General features: G+C 61.8%; 1 protein-coding gene across 4 annotated transcripts; it reads left to right on the plus strand.

The window, feature by feature from the left end:
• Positions 1-729: 729 nt before the first annotated feature.
• On the plus strand, positions 730-20,841 carry SIGLEC1 (sialic acid binding Ig like lectin 1). Of its 4 annotated transcripts, XM_074587113.1 has the most exons (22): positions 730-831; positions 3,599-3,758; positions 4,543-4,899; positions 4,989-5,285; positions 5,786-6,049; positions 6,845-7,099; positions 7,659-7,958; positions 8,908-9,165; positions 9,934-10,236; positions 10,974-11,228; positions 12,143-12,442; positions 12,951-13,205; positions 14,104-14,406; positions 14,999-15,253; positions 16,429-16,734; positions 17,055-17,306; positions 17,692-17,991; positions 18,144-18,398; positions 18,850-19,146; positions 19,673-19,772; positions 19,861-19,933; positions 20,326-20,841. In XM_074587113.1, exons 2-22 carry the CDS (start codon positions 3,710-3,712, stop codon positions 20,341-20,343), a joined length of 5,052 nt encoding a protein of 1,683 aa, XP_074443214.1. In that variant the 5' UTR covers positions 730-831; positions 3,599-3,709; the 3' UTR covers positions 20,344-20,841. The 4 variants fall into 4 exon arrangements, with proteins under 4 accessions (XP_074443214.1, XP_074443217.1, XP_074443216.1 ...); XM_074587116.1 differs by lacking the exon at positions 18,850-19,146; XM_074587115.1 differs by lacking the exon at positions 17,055-17,306.
• Positions 20,842-22,383: the final 1,542 nt, after the last annotated feature.

Consider the following 22,383-nt stretch of genomic DNA (forward strand, 5'->3'; position numbering starts at 1 on the left):
CTCCTTGTGCAGGTTCCCCCAGGCCCCTCTGGTGCCTCCCCCTGAAAATCCAAGGGGCCGGTGCCCTGGCCTCAGGGCAAACCCCGCAGCTTGGCCAGGCGGCCCCGGCAGCCTCTGCGTGGGGCTCGGTCTTGTATTGGCATGGGCTCAGTGCCGAGCTGGGAACCCCCTTCAGGAGGGCTGGCAGAGTCCCCTTCTCGCTTTGGGCATGTGGGCTGCAGTGAAAACCCACAAATTAACAGAGAGAACAAAGTTTCTGGGTGACGGGCTGCCCCATGGAGGACTTGGGCACGTGGAATATTGGCTGCAGCGGCATTGCCATGCCCGCAGGCCCCTGCACCGCCAGCGTGGGGTCTCCCCACTAAACCCAGCGACCCTCTGGGTGTGCTGGGTGGGTGCCCACAGGGCTGGGGTATCGTCCTGCTCTGGCTCTGGCACAGCACGGGGCCAAGGATGCCCCGAGGGGCTCCGGGGGGGGCCAGGAGAGCGATGCTGCTTGGGCTGCAGCGGTGCAAAGCAAATGCAGCCTCCCCATGTCCCACATAGCCTGCGGCATTGGGATGCTGCAAAAACCTCCTATGGGGACCACCATGGCCCCTGCCCCAAAACAGCCCCCAATTAGGAAAAGGAAAGAAATATCTGATGATGTCAGCCACTTCCCAAAAGCAGCGGCAAGCACAAACCCCTGAACGGGGAAGTGATGTGGTTTTGGGCTCCTCACCCCCCACGCCAGATAAATAGCTGTCCCCGAGCGGCGAGGGCACGCGCCGTCCCTGAGACCACACCGTCCCTGACACCCCCCCACACCACCAGAGGCACAGGCACTCCCAGGTAATGCCACTGCTCCCTGGGGAGATGCTGGGACGGGGACACCGGGGGTAGAGACTGACCCTGGGGTTCACCGCGCTGAGCTGGGATGAGGTGCCCGCATGATGCGGTGTGGGGGTGTGGGGGGTTGGCATGGGCTGATCACAGGCACCTCACTGCAGGGTGGATGGTTGCGGAGGTGAGAGCATCTCTGTGGGGTTGAGCCTGGTCTGTCTCCTGCTGGGGCTGGGAGAGCTGCCCAGACACCTCTGGGTCCCGAGTCCAGGCTCGCTGGGTTTTTGGAGACAGGGATGCATCCGACCTGCATCCCTTGGTGCAGGTCCCTGAGTGACAGATTGGCAAAGCCACTGTGGTGGCAGCGAGAGGGTGGTGTGGGACTGTGCAGCCTCCCAGCCCATGCGGAGGGTGCTCTCCCGGCCTCCGGGACTGGGGCAGGATCTGTGCCAGGATGTGTGCAGAGCAGGCAGCGGAGGAGCAGGGCTGGAGTACGGGGGTGCCCCCTTCCCTCGCTGGCTCTTGCAGGCAGAGGACCGGGACAGGCAGCGGGGAGGTGGGCTCCCTGGCCCTAAGGAGCTGTGTGGTGGGTGGGAGCATTGGGGGACAACTGCAGGCAATTCCCTTCCACCCCTCATCCTGGGGGTACGCTCCCAGACTGTCCTGTGGTCCCTATCTCCATCGCTTTCTCCTCATTGAGACACGGTGGAGGCTGAAGGAACCAACACCAGAAGTTTCCCCTCTTTATGCTCAGCCACCTTTTTATGGCAGTGGGTTTTTTTTTTTGCTGAAGCCTGAAGAAGTGGGAGATCTCCCTTGCGCTTGCTGGCGTGCACAGGAGCCCTTGTGGGGGTTCTGCTGGCTGTCCCGCAGACGGGACAGGGGCAGCTCAGGCTCAGCCTGAGCGTGGGTGCAGAGGAGACTTGGTAATCACGAGGTAATTGCCTTTCCCCCCCTGTTTTCCAGTGCGTGACAGCTAAACATTCTTGCCCAGTCAGTATCAGTTGATAACACACAACCTGTGCTGCTCTGATGTCTGCAGCATGCCTGGCCCGGGACGCCGATGTGTTGTGCATATGCAAAATTTTTTTGTGTCGAGAAAAACCTTTACAAATGTTTTAATTTTCTTGAGCCAACGAGCACCAGGGCCCCAGCACGGGCTGCCCTGCTCCCCAGCGGCAGCACGGGGCGGAGGGGAGCTGGGGTCCCCAGCAGAGGGTCCATGCTGCCCAGAAACTGAAACCCAGAGAACTGCGGCAGAAGAAATGAAACTCAGTGTCGGGGAGAGGGGGGGGGAGCTGGGGAGTGGACCCCGGCGTTGAGCCGGCGCTTCCTTCCTCCTTTGCCCCGAGCCCAGCGGCTCCCGCTGGTCCCATGGCTATTTCTGGCCCCGGCTCGGTCCCTGGTTCCCCCCCAGCCCCTGGGCAGCCCTCCAGCCCCACGGTGCTGGGGGGGGGCCAGGGCAGTGGGACCCCCTGAGAGGGCGCTGGCAGGGCCATTTTATTTGCTCTTGGTGCTTCGGTTTGGCCAGGAAAAGTCCTGGGCAGAACTAGAGCTCTCAGGAGCGCTTTGGAGTCTAAAATACCTCCCTAAACCAAATTAGCAGCCAGCAAATTCAAAGCATATGTTGGAAAAGAAGGTGTTAGCAAAGTAACAAATCATTGTTTGAAGGAGGAAAAGGTTGGCTCAGGGAGTAAAGAGCTGCCTTGTTCAGTATGGAGACGTTGCTAAGTTGTTTGATAAAGATCTAAATTGAAATGGATCCATTAATTGATTTCCATGATAATGAAAAAAACTTCTGAAAAAAAATCTGGTTTAACATAGAATATTTTTTTTTTAAGTTTAAAAATAAGTTCATCGGTTTGCTTAGGTCTAGAACTGCAAAAAGCCATTAAACCTACTAAAAATTGATAAATCCCCAGTTAAAACCGTCCCACCTGAATGTACAACAGCAAAAAGCAGAGGCAGACCCCGGGACGGGCACCGGCCGTGCCAGGCTGGGGGCTGTGGCCGCGTTGCTCCTCGCCGCAGCTGCTCTTGTTGAAATCACAACGGCGGAGTCTAAAAATCCGTGTCCTTCAACCCCACTTCCAGGACCTGATCCTCAGCCCCCTGCAGCCCGCGGTTCAGTTGCTCCCACAGGGCACTGGCTCCACGTGCCCAGCGGAGCTGCCATATCAGGCCAGCTTTAACACGAGCCCAACCATGTCCTTCTGTCCTCTGTCCCCTGTTCCCACATCTGTGCCCCCTCCCTAAGAGGCTCAGACCTTCTGGGCTTTGGCTGGTGGCCCTGAGCAGGTCGCTGGGATTTCTGCCTTCATCGGGATTTCCCTGAGAGTGCTTCTTTAGAAGTATCTCTCCTCTTAGTTTCGGGTAGCCACTTGCTTTCCTTTGTCCTCATTTTAATTTTCAACCCCGACTCCCATGACAGGCATTTGCACAACCCCATCCCACACCGGTACACACATTTCCCATGTCAGGATTATATTATTCTTCATTTGCTCCCCGCGTTGCCCGGATGCAGAGAGCACGTGAATAAGCTCCCTAAACCTTGTCACCTCACTGCAGAACCCGGACTGGCTCCTTAAACTCCCATGAGAGTTCAGCAATGCTGGGGATCCCCTTCACCCCGCATCTCCACCTCCTCCCTGCCGGCAGCTCCGTGCATCCAGAATGATGCCGGTGTTGCTGCGAGCAGGATTTACCCTGCCTGGATCAATAACCTCTTGGCACGCAACGTGTTGCAAGGCCTTTGGCCACCTCTTCCTGTTGTCAGGATCCCCTCCGCCGAACGCCAACCTTGAAGACCGGCCACCTCCCACCCTTGCGGTGTGACCCTGCCCTGCCTCGGCCCCCAGGGACTCCCAGCCGTGCCCAGGGTGCTGCCATGGGCCTGCCCTGGTGGCTCGTTCTCCTGGCCAGCCTTGTCCCACCAGGTACGATGCCACAGAGAAACCCGCTGGCATGGTCCGGTCCCCTGCAAGGGCTGGTTGCCCAGGAAGGGTGGGAGCGCTGATGCCCCAGCCCTGCCAGGAGCCATCCATGATACCCCAGGGATGGGCAGGATGGGCTCTGGGTACCCCGAGGTTGGTCCTGGCTGTCCCACAGGCCAAGGCACAACAGATGCTCTGGCAACGTTTGCTGGCACATGCCCCATGGTGCCGTGCCCCCACGTGGCAGCTCTGCCCGTGCCCCCTCCTCCCGATGGGCAGGCGCGTGGTGTCCATGGGCAGGGATGGGGTGGGCTCTGGGATGGGGTGGGCGTGGGGTGGCAAGAGGTTCAGCCAGGGCATGAGAGAAAGGACAAGAAGCCAGAGAGAGGGGCAAGGAAACAAGCTTATGAAGGACCATGAGGGCAATTTTTCCTTTTTTACTAGTTTTTTAGGCCTTTGCTTTTCAAATCCGGCTGTTGCCTTGCGCTGCCCAAAAGCACCACCCGCAGATCTGGCTTTTCGCTGTCATCTCCCCCTTCTCCACTTCAAAGTTATCCCAGGGGAATTTGTCTCAACCCCCCCACCCCCCACCCGCCATTCTACTCTCCCACCTCTCCCCCCCCAGCCCCTCGCTGCCCACCATGACCCCCTGCCTGTTCAGGCAGCTCAGGAGATGTGTCCTGGCTCCAGAGGGTCCCAGGAGTGGAGCAGGGGGCTGGAACGTGAGGAGGACCCTGGCATGGCTCATCCCCTCACCCCCCCTTCCCGCTGCCTCCCTCCAACACAGCCCTGGGCTCCTGGGGGGTCACCTACCCCGAGGCCCTGCAGGGCGTCAGGGGCTCCTGCGTGGTGGTTCCCTGCACCCTGAGCTACCCCAGCAACGTGGCGGCCGGCGACGGCATCGTGGCCATCTGGTACAAGGATTACGACACCCAGAAGGTGCTGGTGTACCACTCGGCGGCCCAGGAGGTGGATGCTCGCTTCAGGGGCCGTGCCCAGCTCCTGGGGGACCCCGCCACCCACAACTGCACCCTGCTGCTGCGGGGGGTGACGCCGGAGGACAGCGGGCCCTACAGGTTCCGCTTCGAGATCGTCAACGGCGACCGGTGGTCGGCGGCGCGGGATGTGATGCTGAGCGTTTCGGGTGGGTATGGCAGTGAGGCGCCCCGGTCCTGCCAGCCCCCTGCCTGCTCGCCCCACGCTGACATCCCACCCTCTGCTCTCCATCCCCAGACGCCCTCGAGCACCCGAGCACTGCCACCAGCGAGGAGCAAACCGAGGGGCAAACGTCCACCTTGGAGTGCTCCACACCCTACGTCTGCCCGCCGGGTGACGTCGCCCTGCGCTGGGAGGGCTACAACCCCCAGGTCTCCACTCTGTCTGGACGGGTCCAGCTGGACACAAGCAGGGTCGGCCAGCACCTGACCCTCACCACCTCCTTCTCCTGGAAGGACCACTCCAAAAAGCTGCTCTGCAAAGTTTCTTATGGCTCCAGGAAGGCGACTGGGGAGGTCGTCCTGCGGGTGAGACGTATGTGGGACGGTTCTGCACAGAGGGTGGCTCAGCAGGGCAGGGGGACGGGCTTCTGTCACAGCCATGCCACTCAGGTCCCCCTTCTGCCACCCCTCCTGCCACCTGTCATGCCTCCCTCCTGCTGTCCTTTGCAAAAAGCCAGAGCAGATTTTCCTTCTGCTTCTCCCTCCCTCTCTCTTCCCCCATGGCTCTCCGCGGCCAGGGCCAGCGCTGGTCCCATAAACGCTGCTGAATTGCCAGCTCCAGCTCCGTGGCACGTCCTGGCACCCACCGCTGCGCCCACCCCTCTCTGCTGCTGGAGTGGCAGCTTTGTCCCCTTTCCCAGCTCTCCTCTGAGAAAAGTCGCCGTCCCTGTGCCAGGGCCAGCTCCTGTGCTTGGGGGAGACTTTTGCTCCTTCCTCCACGCCAAACCCTCACGAATAAACAGCAGGACGGGTTGCGGCAGCATCCTGCGGGTCCTGCCCAGCCTCACCACTGTCTGTCTGTCCTCCCCACAGATGCCCCTAAGGACACCCAGGTGTCGGTCAACCCCTCCACACAGAACATCCGCATGGGTGACACGGTGTCCCTCACCTGCGAGGTGAGCAGCAGCTACCCCCCCGTCTCAGCATACCACTGGTACAAGGACGGGGTGGTCATGGGCAGCGAGCAGATCCTGACCCTCCGGGGTGTTCGCCGGGAGGACTACGGGCAGTACCACTGCAAAGCCGAGAACGCTGTCGGGGCTGGCGTGGCACCTGCCGTGACACTCTACGTCTTCTGTAAGTGCCAGGGGAGCTTGCCTGAGGCTGGGGTGTCGCTGGAGGAGGAGTGGGGCCGTGGGAGCAGGATGGAGTTTATCCAGTGAGTCTGGACCGGGGTGGGCAGGGGCTGGCACTCAGGTGGCCGGTACCAGCTGGAGGTCCAGGAGCTGGAGAATCCGTGGTGGAGGACTGTGATGCCTCCATCGCGACACGCCTGCATCCTTCGTCCTTCACGGTGCAGGGCTGTGGTGAGCCCCAAAGACAGGACAGGGAGGGATTTCCAGCCAAGCCGGGGGAGTGGAACAGGCTGCAAGGCGTCGCTGTCTCTGCTGGGAAGGAGCTTGCCAGAGCTCATGGGGATTCGGAGCCAGGGTGGTCTGTGGGGAAGGGCAGCCATGGTCCCCCATCAGATCCTGCGGTAGGGACAAGCCCCAGACGGCCGCATCACCCAGGAGCCTGGCCATATTGCAGCCCCACAGGGAGCATCTCCCCCCAGCTTGGAGCAGGTGGGGCCAGTCTGCCCCCCCCAGAGCCCCCCATGCAGACCGTGAGGGGCAAAGGACACTGCTGCAGCCGCCATGAGTTTTGCCCTTGGGGCTTTGCATTAAAGCCAGAACTTGAACCCCAGCTGGCAAGGTGTTGGTGGCAGGGAAGAAACCCAAACGCTTCCTGCCTCCATCATCATCCCCGGGGGGCAAAGGGGGTCCTGCCTGTCCCCAGACTCTGTCCTGTGCCGCAGGGGCAGGGGGTTGGTGGAGGAGGTCGGCTCTCCAGCCTCTGAGGCCATCCTGAATGTGCTCCCGTCTCCGTCAGCTGCAGAGATCTCGGTGAGCCCCGCAGCTGAGGTGCAGGAGGGGACGGCCACCACCTTGTCCTGCGACGTCCCTGGCAGGGAGGGCCAGGACCTCAACTACACCTGGTACAAGAACAATGCCTGGCTCAAGGAGGGCACGGTGCACACCCTGCTTTTCCACCGCGTAGCCGCCAGCGACGCCGGCTACTACTCCTGCAAGGTGATGAATGACCGGGGCAGCGACACATCCCAGGCCATCAGCCTGAGCGTCACATGTGAGTGCCCACGGCTCCTGCCAGGGGGTGGGGGTTCCCCCCACCAGACGAGGGTCCCTTTGTGCCAGGGGCTGCGCAAACCTCCCTCAGTCGTAACAAAGTCTCTGCCCAAACACCTTGGGTCCAGTTAAAAGTGGGGTTTTTCAGCCCTCCTGGGTAGAAATTGCTGTAAATGCAATCATTTCTGGTCATGAGCCATGTTTGAAGGTACCATTAACTGGTATTTACTGCTGCAGGGACCCGTCCCTTCACTGCAGTATCTCCCGCTCCTCCACTAATCACTTGCACACCATAAACTGCGGGGAGGTTACTAACCGAGGAGCCAGCTATGATAATAACAGCCCAGGAGCTTTTGCAAGTCAGGGGAAAAATAAAACAGCCCTGGGTTTGGCTTTGACATTTCTGCGAGTAAATATAACCCACTTACGTAAAGGGGAAAGCCGCTCGGAGGAGCAGCTGGGGGGAGGCTGGGGGTGGACGTGCCCCACGTGCCCCATGTTCAGGTGGTGGCCACACTGCTGGGACCTCCCGAGCTGCAGCATCCTCTCCTCTCTTGCAGACCCCCCCCGGAACCCCACCGTCACCCTCTTTCAGGAGACACAGGGGGGCAGGCTGGCCATCATCCGCTGCGCTGTGGACAGCCACCCCCCGGCCACCATCGCCCTTTACCGTGACGACACCTTGGTGGCGGCCAGCGGGTCACAGGCAGCCCCCCACCAGCGGCTGGGCGTCACCACCTCCCGCAATGCCCTGCGGCTGGAGATCCGCGACGTGGGGCCGCAGGACAGCGGGTCGTACCGCTGCGTGGCCACCAACTCCTACGGCAACGCCAGTGCCACCAAGCCCTTCGTTGCCCGCGGTGAGTCCTGGTGTGAGGGGGCTGCCAGGCTCCTGGCCATGGGTTTGGGTACCGATGAACCCCCCCGGGGCTGTTTCTGCAGGGCTGGGGGTGGGGTGCGTACAGCCCTGAGAACTGGCAGGACTTGTGTGGCATCAGGGGACATCGGTGTCTTGGGGACCATGTGGTGGTGGTGCCCTCCCAGCAGCCCTTCCCCACCTTGGGGAGGTCAAAGCTGCTTCAGAGCTGGAGGCGCTTCTGAGTATTGCTTTTCAAAATGCTGCAAAATCTGTAGCAAAGTTTGTCCAAACTCTTTCTTCCCTGTCCCAGCAAGCCCCCAGTGGTGCACGGCATCTGAGCACGCAGCAAGGACCAGCTCATCCTGCTCCATCCCCTAACCCTCTGTACCCAGCCTCGATGGTCTGGGGTGACAGAGGTGGCGGCCATGGAAAAGGAGGGGAGAAAATCTCCCCAAAACCATGTCCAGGACGAGCCTCCCTTAGGATGTCAAAAGAAACCAAAATGGACCTCAGGGTGCCGTTCCAGAGAAAATAAACCTGAGTTTGGGTGCCACAGTGGTTAGCTGGGGTCCATTTCAAGTTGGCCAAGATGCCTCCAGCCCAGCCGGTCACCCACCAGTGGGCAGAGGGGACCGAGCCTGTCCTGGGAGCAGTTCACCGGGCTGAACGCAGGTGCTCGGAGAGAGCAGGTGAAGGCTCAGGAAAGGTCTTGCTTGTCTCTGTTGGTGGCAGAGAGCCAGGGCGAGCGGCTTGAGTGGACACATCCAGTGTCCCCAGGGAACATGACCCACCAAAGATGCAGCAAGCGATGCCACGGGCTCCTGCGAGGGAGGGGGCTGCTCAGGTCCTGCCTTAGAGGGAGCTTTAGCCGGACGGAGCCAGGGAAAGGGCGAAGGTTTGCGGCAGAGGTTTCCCTTCCCTCCCTGACAGGGCTCCCATCCCTCCTCCAGCTACAGAGATCCTGATCCAGCCCTCGGCGGAGGTGCGGGAAGGGGCAGCCGTCACCCTGACCTGCCTGGGGGCTCGGGGCGCGGCGGCGGAGGAGACCCTCTACACCTGGTACAGGAACAGCAGGTGGCTGCGGGAGAGCTCGGCCCCGACGCTGCGCTTCCCCTCCATCCGCGGCGAGGACGCGGGCGCTTTCCAGTGCAGGGTCCGCAGCAGCAACGGCAGCGACAAGTCGGCAGCCGTCCCGCTCCGTGTGCTCTGTAAGTGCTGCCGGGGGGTCACCTTCCCCCCGTAAAGGCCGGGCTAGACAATGGGGTCCCGGGTCTGGGGTGGGTGGCCCTGCTGGGAAGCCCCTCTGCTGTTCCCACTCCGAGATTTCCCCCATTACCCCTGAACACAGCCAAGGAGCTCTTCGGCAGAAATGTGGAGAGGGAGGAAAATTCCCTTTTGCAGGTAAGTCTGTGAGTTTGGGGAGGAGAAATTCGGAGAGTCCCAAAATGCCCAAGGATCAAAGAGTTTTAAAATGTCCCGTGAAATTAAATTCAATTTCTCAGAACAATAAATGATCCCTGTGGAAAAAAAAATAAAAAATCATCTGTTAGGATTTTGCCTTCCAAATATTTTCTGTGCTGTAAAATAAAAATCTTCTGTGATACCAAACCAGGAAAAATACCATTAGGAATTTTCAGTCAAAATGCTATTTTTCCATTGTTGTGGTAGGAAATGTGCATCGCAACCGGACCCCAGGTGCCTGAACCACTGGGGTCTCTGTGGATCTGCTCCAGGGTTTGGGATAGGGCTGGGCATCTGCACTCGGAACCTAAGCTCAATCCAGGTGACAACAGAGGTGCTATCAGAGGTGCCTGGGGCATGCAGAGAGCCAGCAGATGTGGGACCCTGGGGTATGGCAGCTGGAGGGTTGTGGGGTGCTCAGGTGGCTCTGGAAAGCAGCAATCCCTCAGGTTCTTGGGGTTCTCCCAACCTCAGGAATCCATAGTATTCTCATGAGAGGTGTTTTAACTCCGCAGTCCCACCGAGGCGACCGGTGATGAGCTCCTTCCTGGAGACCCACAGCGGGCACCTGGGCATCATCCAGTGCACCGTTGAGAGTGACCCAGAGGCCAACCTGACCCTATGGAGAGGAGGAGAAGTGATAGCCTGCACATGGGGCTGCCCCACAGCCCCCAACCCCAGGGTCCGCTCCACCTTGTCCTACAACAGCCTGAAGGTGGAGATCCAGGATGTGGTGCTGGAGGACGAGGGGACCTACGTGTGCTGGGCTGGGAACCCGCAGGGCAATGCCAGCGCGGCCATGGACTTCAGGGCTGAGAGTGAGTGTGGTGGAAGGTTGGTGGGCGGCATACAGCCAGATGCTACTCAAGTCCGCAGCATCTGGGAAAATCCTGGGAGAGGGGAGGCTGGGAAGGGAATGCCAGGGAAGGAGACAGGCTCAGGAGATCAAGGGCGATGGTGGCAGAAGGGCAGAACGAGCAGAAGTAGGCCACGTGCCCATGAAAACCAGGCTATCAAACAGCATCTGTCTCAAAAGAGCTGCCAAGCACAAGTTGCCTGGAGCTAGGGTGGAGTGTGAGTGGGGTTAAAGTGGGGGCTGCTACAGGAAGGGGGGGTGCTGGCCCCTCCAGCCCCTCCTGGTGGGTTTGGAGGGTCCCCCGATGGCTAGAGCGAGGGTTCCAGCTCCTGGTGGGGATTCGCTGCTGACCCCTGCCCATACAGGACAAGGGATGCTGAGCAAAACGCTGCCGAGGGGGTTCCCTTGGGCCCCCTCCTTGCCGGCACATCATCCCTCGGCTGGTGGAGCCCTGGGTGGCCAGTACCCCATTGCTGGGCTCCCATGGGTGCTGCTCCAGCTCGGAGATGTCCCCGTTGCAGTGTTGCAGGATTAGCCAGCATTTGCCTTTTCCTGGAATAGCCACAAAGTCACTTGCCAGCTGGCTGGCCCTGGGAGGCGTTGTTCACCCTAACGCTGCCGAGGCGGTGCTGGCCATCCTGGCTGAGCTCGTGATGGACCATGTTTGTCCCCTGCATCTGCCCCTGCCCCTGCCCGCAGCTGCCAGCATCGCAGTGTCTCCATCCTCCCACGTGCTGGAAGGCCATGCCGCCAACCTGACCTGCCGGCTGAGCAGCGACTCCCTGGCTCTGCCCAACTTCACCTGGTACCGGAATGGCCAGTGGCTCGCCGAGGGCTCGGCTGCCTCCCTGGTGTTTCGGCAAGTGGCCAGCACGGATGCGGGTCTCTACCACTGCAGAGCCACCACCGACGGCAGCAGCCGGAGCTCCCCCGCCGTCTCCCTAGATGTGCTGTGTACGTACGGGCTGCAGGGGGACGCTGGGTTTGTTATTATATCAGGGTTTGTGGCTTATGCCCGTGCAAGCGTGCCCAGCCCTGCTCACATTGCAGCTGTGCCCAGGGTCTGGGCAGAGCTGATGTGGGTGGGTGCACGTGCGGCATCTTTGAGTATGTTATATATGTCCCGGGGCTTCCTCCTGTGGGCGTCCGTCCTTCTGTGCCACCACCTGCAGCCCCTTTACTTTCCTACCGAGCAAGCACGCCCTTAACAGCTGCACGGGCACGTGTGCGTGTGGCCCTGCAGGGGTAAAGCCTGTCTATGTTTGAGGGACGCTGCATGGTGTAGCACGCCCCGGAGAGCCCACGGGGTGGCTGCTGCGGGTGGGGACACTGTGGTCACCCTGGGGATGGTGTGGTTCCCCTGGGTCTGGCAGAGATCTTCCCCCTTCCCTTCCCCTTCCCAGTCCCCCCCAGGTCCAGCAGAGATCTCCCTTTCTTTCCCTTTCCTTTTCCCTTTCCCTTTCCCTTTCCCTTTCCCTTTCCCTTTCCCTTTCCCTTTCCCTTTCCCTTTCCCTTTCCCTTTCCCTTTCCCTTTCCCTTTCCCTTTCCCTTTCCCTTTCCCTTTCCCTTTCCCTTTCCCTTCCCCTTTCCCTTTCCCTTCCCCTTCCCCTTCCCCTTCCCCTTCCCCTCCCCCTTCCCTTCCCTTCCCTTCCCTTCCCTTCCCTTCCCTTCCCTTCCCTTCCCTTCCCTTCCCTTCCCTTCCCTTCCCTTCCCTTCCCTTCCCTTCCCCTTCCCCTTCCCTTCCCCTTCCCAAAGGTGATGCAGCTTTTCCCTGTCTTTCTGGGATGCTGGGAGGAGGCTGCAGCTTTCCAGGAGGTCTCATGCTGGGGAGCGGTGGCTGCTCCACTGCCGTTCTCTGCCCTGCACAGATCCCCCAAGGGATCCTGACCTGACGGCATTCCTGGAGACGGAGAGAGGCCGCCTGGCCATCTTCCAGTGCTCGGTGGCAAGCAACCCTCCCGCCCGGCTGGCCCTGCACCTGGGCGAGGAGCTGGTGGCCGCCAGCGATGCGGGGAGCAGCCCCAGCCCGCGGGTCGCTGCCTCGGCCACCCCCAACACCCTCCGGGTGGAGATCCGGGAGGTGACACCGGCGGACGAGGGCAGCTACCGCTGCACTGCCACCAACGCACACGGCACCGCGTCCCGCCACCTGTACTTCCGCGTGCAGAGTGAGTACCGCATGCCAGATGGCTTGTGCCCCGTTGGTGGGGTGGTGACGCTGGGGGGGACTCAGACTGAGAGATCCGAATGGGTCTCCACGGAGGTGTCCACATGGGAGCCCATGTCTGCGCTTCCACCCAGTGCTGCTGGATCCCACAAGGGCCCTGGCTGCTGCTCCGGAGGTGTCAGCTCCCATCATCCCCCCCCCGCACCAGGCACCTGTATTCACACACCTCAGCCTCAGCCCTGGGCACCACAAGTGACAGAGTTGGGGGGGCTGTCAGCTGATGGGGACAAGGACCAACACGTTTTCTGAAAAATCAAAGTCTAGTGCCAACCCCAGGGCTGCGAGGGTCTGCGACCCCCCCCCCCCCCACTCAGAACAAGACCTGTGGTGCACGCTATGGAAGTGATGAGCGTTTTGTTTCTGTCCCATGTTGTGTCGGGGCTCCTCAGGGACCGGCAGTGCCGAGCTCTGCTGCGGTGCCCTCTGAGCCGGCGGCATCCTATCTCCAGCTGCCCGAGTCCTCGTCTCACCGTCCACGGAGGTGCGGGAGGGAGACGATGTCTCCCTGACATGCCAAGTGGTGGGAGAGCCGCAGGACGACACCGTCTACTCCTGGTACAAGAACAGCGAACGGCTCCAGGAGAGCCCCGACAACTTCCTCGCGTTGCCCCACATCGCCAGCGCCGCCGCCGGCTCCTACCACTGCCGAGCCCACGGCCCCTCGGGGACCAGCATCTCCCCGGCCGTTGCCCTGCGCATCTCCTGTGAGTGGGATCCTCCTGGGAACTGAGGTGGAGGGGGAGCGGGTTGCTGGGGGTGGGATGGTGCCGGGAGCAGGATGGTGCCAGGGATGGGATGGTGCTGGGGGTGGGATGGGGATGGTGCTGGGGGTGGATTGGGGATGGGATGGTGCTGGGGCTGGAATGGTGCCAAGAGCGGAATGGTGCTGCGTGTGGGACGGTGCCAGGGACGGGATGCTGAGTAAGGCCATTTGGCCACGCAGGGCTATGGCTGGCACATAGCGGGCGCCTTGCACAGCCCTCGCTGCTGGCACTGTCCCCAAACGCTGCATGTCCCATGCACAGGACTTGAACTAGAGCTCTGCACACTTTGTAATAAACCGTCCTCCGCCCTTAGAAAATGCCGAAGTGTTAAAAGTAGAAAGTTTATGGGAGCATATCTCCTCGATAAACTCCTAGTCTGAATAAAACCCTTTCAAGCAGAACTTTCCAATGAGAAGTGGTGGGGCCACTGCATGTCTCAGCTGCCTGCCATGTTGCATAAAAATGGGGAAAAAAAATGGAATAACAAATATTTTGGTTCAGTTAAAACAACGTGTTTCAATCAACCTGAAATTACCCAAATTTTTCAAGACTTCAGTGTTGTCTGTCCGTGACAGAGGGGAAAATTCTGGGGAGAGAAAGTCTGGCTTACGCTTTTGCTGCAAGCGTGGGCTGCTGCTGCCCCGGTGCTGGCTGAGAGGTGCCAGGACCCACCGCAAACACCTCAGGGGGTACGAGGAGCTTGGGGAGGGCGATGCCACCCAGGGCCAGGGGAAGACAGGAGACCTCCTGGGCCACAGCTGGGGCCCGGCAGCCCACCGTCGGGGGGGTCTGGGTGCAGACTCAGGGTTTGCTCACCCTCCGTGTAATGTCTGGGCAGATCCTCCGCGGGCGCCGGTGCTGACCTCCTTCCTGGAGACCCCCGAGGGGCAGCGGGGCGTCCTGCAGTGCGCGGTTGACAGCAACCCACGGGCAGAGCTGTCACTTTTCAAGGACCAGGCGTTGGTGGCCTCCACGGCGCTGCCCCAGCCCACCGCCCCACCGCGGCTCAGCGTCGCCTTGGCCTTCAACACGCTGCGGGTCAGCATCCACCCCGTGCTGCTGGAGGACGAGGGGGAGTACCTGTGCTCCGCCAGCAACGCCTATGGCAACGCCAGCGCCACGGTGAACTTCACTGCTGGCAGTGAGTGTGTCCGGGGACGGGCAGGGTGCAGGCAGGGGATGGAGGTGGGATGGAGCTGTGTGGGCAGCGGGGGGACGGATGGAGGCAGGGGGTTATGGTGAGGAGGTGATGGTAAGCTCTACTGGAGGATGCTCATGGGGAAGGGAGGGGAGAGAAGCTGAAGCAGGATGGACGGCACAGAAACAGAGAAGAAACGGAGGAAGGTGCGTGTTTACGGGGACGGAGGGCTACGCCAGAAGCATTCCCAGAGAGCTGCATGTATCCCCCCGCACAGGGTGAAGGAACTGCAACTCCTCTCAGAGGTGATGCAAAGGGCTGGCTTTGCCTTATCTATCCATGACACCGTCCTGGCTGTGCCTGTAGAGCTGGCATCACCCTGGGCTGTCCTGCCAGAGGGGGTTGGCAGGGAGGGGGCTGTGGCATCTTCATCACTTCTTATCTGGAATGATGGGAAAAGAGCCCCAAGCTGAAGTCCTGGATGGGACCAGCTCTCCCACCAAGCGTCCCGCCACGCTCCTGCTCGGGAGCCCTTCCGTCCCCTCCTGCCCACCTCACTCTCCCCGACCATCACCACCCTCCCCTTCCACCACAGCTGCCAGGGTCTGGATCTCCCCCTCCCCGGACATCCGGGAAGGCAACGCCGTCAACCTGACGTGTGCGGTGGAGACTGGCAGCCGGGAAGTGCTGAGCTACACCTGGTACAAGAACAAGGTCTGGTTCCGCAGCGGCTCGTCCCCGGCCCTCATCTTCCCCAGCGTCGCTGCCGCCGACGCCGCCTCCTACCACTGCACGGTGCAGACCCCGGCACGGACCCGCAGCTCTGCCCCCACCACCCTCAATGTCCTCTGTGAGTCCCTGCGGGCAGGGGGCTTCACGCCGCAGGGGGGAGGTCCCCAGCGCCCACCCAAGGCAGGGACCCAGCCACGCTGTAGGGAGGTCCCTGGGGTGTCACTTGTCCCTTGGCCTCAGGTGGGAACCCTCTTGGGGGCACGGTCTGTGGGGTGTTATGGGTAGCGGGGCCCTGCCTTAGTTTTGGGGAGCTTGTTAAAAATTAGCCTTTGTCCCAGGTGACAAATAAGCTGAGCTTTATACCCCACAATCCTGTGTCAGACCCCCGGCGAGCAGACCTGGCCAAACAGCCCCTACGTCGTCCGCAGAAGATTTCAGGGAAGCTTCTCCAAGCGCCCCAAGTTTGTCCTTGTGCTTTGCACCAAACTGAAACAGAAAAATCTTCGGCTTTCAGGAAACATTGCGGGATTATTTTTTTTATTTTTTTTCCTGATTTGGAAAATGAAAACCAGACTTTGTTTAAAAAAAGACGTGCAAAAAAAAAATGTAGTCGCAAGTCAGAATGTAAGGGTTTTTTTTTCCTTTTTATTAGAAAAAGACGGCTTTAACTCATAAATCTGCTGTGAGGAGTGAGTGTAGAGGAGCACTCCTGGAAACGTCCTCCAGAGAGCCTGAGACCCTGGCAACAAATCTGTTGCTTCTCTCCCTCCTCCTGATTTCGGATGGGGAATGCTGGATGGATGCTGCTAAAAATATCTTGGCATTATGGGCCTTAGTTGCACCCACAGTTGTGCTGCCTTTGCCCAGGCCGCGCTGCTGAGGTTTTAGGCTCGCTGATGTGCAAAGGGTGTTTTTTGTCAAGGTTGGGTCTGAGCCGAGCACTGAGCTGGGACGGGCCGCGTGCCGTGCCATGCTCCCACACCTGGCCGGCATGGCTGGAGCTGCAGGTTAGAAATGAGCTCAGCAAATGACCCTGTGTCATGTTTTGGGTGTCGGTTTGGTTCGAGCGGAAGGTGGATGCTGAGGGACGAGGCAGCGCTGCCTGAGCAGGTCCTGTGTTTCAGGCAGTGGAGCCTGGCAGCAGAGCGTGGCTGCCCCAGCTCACAGCCCAGTGGAGACCGTAGGAGCAGCCATCCCAACCTGAGCATCGCGGGCTGGGGATGCTCCGACTCTCCGAGATGCTTCTGATCCTACAGTCTACCTCTTCCCCCCTCCCTGCTTTCCTTCCCGCAGATCCCCCCAGGAACCTGCAGATGAAGGCCTTTGTGGAGAGTGGCGAGGGGATGGCGGTCATCCTCCTCTGCACCGTGGAGAGCAACCCCCCGTCCGAGATCACCCTGCTCAAGGAGGGGCAGCGGGTGGCCTCCAGCCTCCCGGTGGGAGGTGACCACCCCAGGCAGAGCAGCCGCATCTCCCCGGCTCCCAACACACTGAGGCTGGAGCTCCGGGAGGCCTCCGAGGAGGACGAGGGCGAGTACGAGTGCTGGGCACACAGCCTCCTCGGCAGCACCCAAGCGTCCCTGCCCCTCCGTGTGCAGTGTGAGTCCGGCTTCCCCGCAGGAAGGGGGGATGAAGGGCTTCTGGCTGGGGACCCCCAGAAGGGTTGGTGTGGGCATGGAGGGGTACGGCCCAAATAATTTGGGAAGCAGAGCATTGCGGGGGGGGGTCAGGAACAGTGTGGGGCTGGTGGAAGGGCAGGGAGGTGCTGCTGCCCGCTTGGGTGGGCACCCACCCCACGCACGCGCGCATCCCGCTAAAGCGGGACGGGGGCTTTGGAGCCGGGAAAAGCTTTTCCCAGCCTCAGCCGAGGAGGGCAAACTTTGGGCCGGTGAGGGCCATCTTCGCTTCCCTCTCCCCAGCCGTCCGGGTGGTGGTGCGACCCTCTGCCGAGGTGGCCGAGGGGACCGAGGTGACGCTGACTTGCCGGGACGCGGGTGCCCGCCCGGGCACCCTCTACACCTGGTACAAGAACGGGCGGTGGCTGGCGGAGGGGCCGGACGCCTCCCTCGCCCTCCCCGCTGCCCGCCGCACGGATGCGGGAGCCTACGCCTGCCGGGCGGGGAGGGGGCTGCGCGGCCGCCGGGCCCCCCCCGCCGCCCTGCGGGTGCTCTGTGAGTGAGGGGCGGCTGCGTTTTGGGGGGGGGTGGGGTTGGGTGGGCGTAGGGGGCGTGAAGAGGGGGCGGACACCGTGTCCTGCCGGGAAAGGGGGCCCGGAGTAGCCTGGGTGGGATGTCGTTGTCGCGACGCTGCTGTTGGGAGGACGGTCTATGTCGCCACCTGGCGATATCCCGCGACAGCCCGTGGCCTGTTCCCAGATGGGGTCTGGGTGGGGGTGGGGGGTCCCAGATGTTCCTCGGCCTCGCATCGCGCCCCTTCCCCCCCCGCTTCAGCCAGCAGCAAACTTGTCACCCCCCAAAAACCCACCGGCTGGTTCCCTGCCACCAGAGCTGTTTTAGGGGGCAGGCTGGCAGGGAAACCCTGTCCTTACTGTTGCAGATGCACCCCAGGAGCCTTCCTTCATCTCCCTGGTGGAGCCCCGGGGGGGCCGGCAGGCCGTCCTGCTCTGCACCGTCGACAGCTTCCCGCCCTCCGACATCGCCCTGCACCGGGGTCCCGGCCGCGCACCCCTGGCCTCCACATGGGGCCCGTCCGACCCACGCTTCACCGTCCAGGTGGCCCCCAACTCCCTGCGGGTGGAGATAGGGGGGCTGGAGCTGCGGGACGCGGGGCTCTACGTCTGCTCGGCCAACAACAGCTACGGCACTGCGTCCTCGTCCCTGCACCTGGACGTGGGAGGTGAGGGCAGCCCCGAGCCGTGGCCAGGGTGAGCCCCGTGTCGGGGTTCCGGGGGGCCCTCCCGTGGGAGCATGGGTTTGGAGCTGGTGTTGTCCTGTGCAAACCCAAGCCCCACACCCCCCCGACTCTTTGGCCTCCCTCCTCCTCTTCAGGGGTTGCAATCATGGTTGAGCCCTCTCCAGAAGTCCCCGAAGGCACCACAGCCACCATGACCTGCTCGGCCATCCCTTGGGTGGGGGAAGAGGCCAACTACACCTGGTACAAGAACAACCGGTGGCTGCAGGAGGGACCGGACGGCTCCATCATCCTTGCCCGTGTCTCCAGCGCTGACACTGGCTCCTACCGCTGCCGGGCGAGCGGGACGAGGGGCAGCACCGCCTCGGCCACCCTCAGCTTCAACGTGCTCTGTGAGTGTCCCCCAGCCCCGCGGGGACAGGATGGGGCACAGAGCCCCCCAACATGCTGGGTGCATCCAGCCCAGCATGGCACACATCCTGTCCTCATGGTCCTGCTGCAGCGAGGGGGCCTTCCTCCTCCTCTTCCTCCTCTCCCTGCCCTGCTCCTCTCCCTTTGGACCCAGGGAAGAGGATGTTGGGGTTTTGTCTAGCAGTGGCTGCAGGTACCCCTTGAAAGTCAGATTTGGAGCCAATATGCTCTGAGACAGAGGGGGGGGCTCCAGCTGGTGGGGGGAAGGGAAGGGCTGGAGAGGCTGGGAAACCTCCAGCTGCAGGCTGGGTGGGCTGGAGCTGATCCAGACTGGAGGAGGGATGCATTAAGCAGCCCTTGGTGAGCATTTGGGCCAGTGTGGGAGGGGGTCCCACGCCATGGCCCACCGCCAGCCCCATCTCCCCCACGCAGACCCCCCCCGGGACGTGTCCGTCAGCACCTTCCTGGAGAACCGCAGCGGGCGAGTGGGCATCGTGCTGTGCACGGCTGACAGCCACCCGGCTTCCACCATCGCCCTGTACCGCCGTGGCCAGATCCTGGCCTCCAGCCTGGCCCCAGCCACCACACCGGGAGTCCGCGTCTCCCCCTCCCACAACACCCTCCGGTTGGAGCTGGGGGCTGTGGGGCCGGAGGACTCGGGGGAGTACACCTGTGTGGCTGGCAACCCCCTGGGCAACGCCACAGCCGGTGCCTACTTTGATGCGCACAGTGAGTGGGGCTGCCCCCATCCTGCCCCCCCCCCACCCTGGGGTGCTGTGCTGGGGACACTGGGGGCTCTGCAGGGAAGGGGGAATTGTGCCAGAAAGGTGATTTCAGAGCAGTGGGGATGACCGGCAGAAGTGGGTTGAATCAGCCACGAACCTTTAGGTGGATGGGAAAAGAGAGAGGGTTTTACTGTGAGAACGGGGCATTTCCTTTCAAGGGGGTTTTCTCCTGAAGCATCCCAGGTCGGGTTTTATGAAAGGGCTGAAAAAGCCCACAGAAATGGAAAATTGAGTTGAGTGCTGCAGAACGATCAAAAAAGTGAGGAATTGGCTTGGGTTCAGCGAACGGCAAAACACGATGCTGCTGCTTGTCGCTGTGCTGGGTGACACCCCCTGCCCTGCCCGTCCCTGGGTGCCGGCAGGGCACAGGACACCATCCAGCCTGGGGTGACACACAGAAATGTGTCAGCCTGCCCCCCCGGCTTTGCTGGCACCGGCAGGGATCTGCCCTGTCTCCCCTCTTCCCATAGCTCTCACCCACCTCCTGGCCTTCACCATCCTGGCCGGGCTGCTCATGGCCGTGGTCTGCGTGGCCGCCCTGGCCCTCCTGGCTGTGAAGCTGTGGCCCAGGTAATGTCCCCAGCTGGGACGGGGAAGGGAGGGACAGGGACCCCGGGCTGAGCCGGCATGGGTGGCAGCTCCCTATCCTCCTGTTCAGGATGAGAAAACTTTGGGATTGGTCCAGTGCTGAGGACACCTTCGAGCTGAGGAGCAAACAGGAGCAGGTGCAGGTAGGGAGCTTTGAGGACCCCCTCACCCAGACCTCCTGGGGGATTGCCATGGGGGGGGCCGTGGGGTGCGCTGTGCTGCAGAGCATCTCAGTGCTGCCCTGGCGTGGGGCTGTGGGATGCGGGTCTGGGCTCACACGCTGGCCAGGACCTGGCCCAGGCAGGCTGCTACATGCTGCCACCGCAGCCTTGGCTTGTCATTGCCGGAGGCGGCAAAAGGGCAGGAGGGGCAGAGCCTCATGAGGACCAGAGTTACCCCTTGCAGGCTTGTCCCAGGGGGAGCTTTACAGAGCACGTGGGTGCTGACCCCTCTGGGAGATGCTCTGGGTGCTTCCCTGGCCCTGCGGGCTCCACCATGGGTGGGGTTTCCTCAACTAGCCCCCAACCTTTTCCAGGTGGATGGAGCTTCTTAAGCCGATGGCTCTTTGGCCCAAGAGCAACTGTAGGAGCTGGTGCTGGAAGTGCACAGCCCCATCCTGGCTGGATCCAGGCAGCCCACTCCGTCACTCCCCATCCCCAGGGAGGCAGAGCCATGGCCGAGCTGGCAGCCACCACCCTGGGGACAACCCAGCCCTGTCTCCATCCCCTCCTAGTCCCCTCTGCCCCTCTCCTGCCCTCCTCACCGTGGATGGTGTTCTCACGCCAGGCACGGTCTGTGCTCGCCACCGTGCGTGGTGTGCCGCATGTGCCAGGCACCAGCAAGCTGTGACGACTCAGAGCTGCTCCCCAGCAGCAAAATCCCAGGAAAAAAAATAATCTCCCGGTGGCGGTGCAAGCCTGGGGGCAGCCTCTCCATCGCCACTGTCCTCCTGTCCCCCCACCAAAGCCACCACCTCAGGGTGCCGCCCGCTGTGCTGGGTGTCCCTGTGTACTATTCCTCTGTCTGGAAATAAAAGCCGGAGCAACATGCAGCCGGTGTCTGTTGGGATGAGCTGGGAAGGGTTTTATTGCCCTGGTTTGGGAAGTACGGAGAGCTGGGAAGAAGCAGGGCTGGGCAGGGCTTGTTTGCCTGGAGACTCCCCCATGTTGGCATGTGATTCCTTCCCTGCTCTCTTCTCCGTGTCATCCCCCGAAGCCGGTCTGTGACTGCGAAGCAACGGCTTGGTCCGCGGACAAGGGCTGTGGGGCAGGTGGGAGATCAGGGACGCGAAGCTCAGAGACAGCCCATGGTCACAGCGCCCCGTTTTCCTGGCATCTGTCTCATCAGCCTGTTGGACGGAAGGCAGAGATGTCCCCAGGCCAAACGTGTCCCCTCTGTGCCTGGGAAGACGTGGGGGAGGAGGAGGACCCCTTTCCTGTCAGCTCCGTGCCGCCGGAGGGGAGCTGGGGCCGGGGGCCACGGGAGGGGGGGTTCGTTTGCAGAAGTCGCAGCCCCCAAGGAGGAAGGCAGCTGCTGGGCCGTGTCCCCTCCCGGCCCGCTGCCGTTAGATGTCACTCTGGGGCCACCTCGCCTCTGGACGCCGCCAGACAGGGTCTCGGCCAGGGACGTGCAGCCAGCCGGCGCTTCGAGGATGGAGCTGGAGTTTCCAGAGCTCGGCTTTGGGGGCTCGGGGGTGATGCTCCTCTCACATGGCACCTTAATCCCCCCTTATCCGCCTGTTCTGCTGCTCCTGTTCATCCACAGAAGCAGCGTGCTGCCATTCCCATGGGCCGTGGGAGAGACAGCCAGCCCCCGCGCCAGCCAGCCACCCCCCCAAACCTCTCCAGCTCCCCGCAATCCAATTTACTGAGCTACCAGCCATATTTCTACCTGATCTCCCTCTTCCTCAGCTCTTAGAATCGCACAGACCCTCATCCTCCTCAGGTGCTCCCCCAGCGCCGTGGCTCCCAGTGCCATGTCTCAGCGGTGCAGCCCCTTCCCCTGAGTGACTGAGGCCAGCGGGGCAGGATGGTCCCACGGGTGCAGGGCTGGTGGGACAGCAGAACTCCAGTTTCACCAGCAGATGTGCAATATTCCCCTGTGCCTGTGCCCAGAGTGAGACCAGGACTCCAATTAGCTAGCAGGAGGGATGTGCGTGGAGAGGCTGTCCCTGTCCCCATCCCCATCCCTGTTCCTCCTGCAGTCCCCAGGGCAGGCAGCAGAACCAAGGCTGGTGGCAGCCAGATGTGGCTCATTGGGGAGGGTGTCAGAGAGCCCTCTCCAGCAGCCCACCGCCGTGGGTGCTCGCTGGGGCCTTTCAAGGAGGAAGGACAAGGCTGGGACACGGGGCTGGGTGCCCCATGTGAGCGCAGGGCAGCGATGCCTCCTTCTGCCCAGCACTGGGTCTGGCTCCATGGGTCCCTGTCCCACCAGGGGCTCCCAGCACCAAAAAAAATGCCTACAGGGCAAGGCAGTGGAAAGGCTGGGAAAGGGGGGACCTCTCTGCCAGCTGCATCTGGGAGAAGGTGGGTTAAGGAGGAGACGGAGGCAAACACTTCCCTGGGGAGAACAGTGACAGGACCAGGGGGCAAAG

Source organism: Larus michahellis, chromosome 5 (genome assembly GCF_964199755.1).
Source record: "Larus michahellis chromosome 5, bLarMic1.1, whole genome shotgun sequence".
NCBI classification, from domain to species: domain Eukaryota; kingdom Metazoa; phylum Chordata; class Aves; order Charadriiformes; family Laridae; genus Larus; species Larus michahellis.

What these genes read in the sequence shown, in the direction of transcription:
- SIGLEC1 (XM_074587113.1), top strand. Translation starts at nt 3,710, where the DNA reads ATGGGCCTGCCCTGGTGGCTCGTTCTCCTGGCCAGCCTTGTCCCACCA. An exon ending in TGTGATGCTGAGCGTTTCGG is followed by an intron (nt 4,900 to 4,988) that starts GTGGGTATGGCA and finishes CTCCATCCCCAG; the next exon opens with ACGCCCTCGAGCACCCGAGC. An exon ending in CATGGACTTCAGGGCTGAGA is followed by an intron (nt 10,237 to 10,973) that starts GTGAGTGTGGTG and finishes CCCTGCCCGCAG; the next exon opens with CTGCCAGCATCGCAGTGTCT.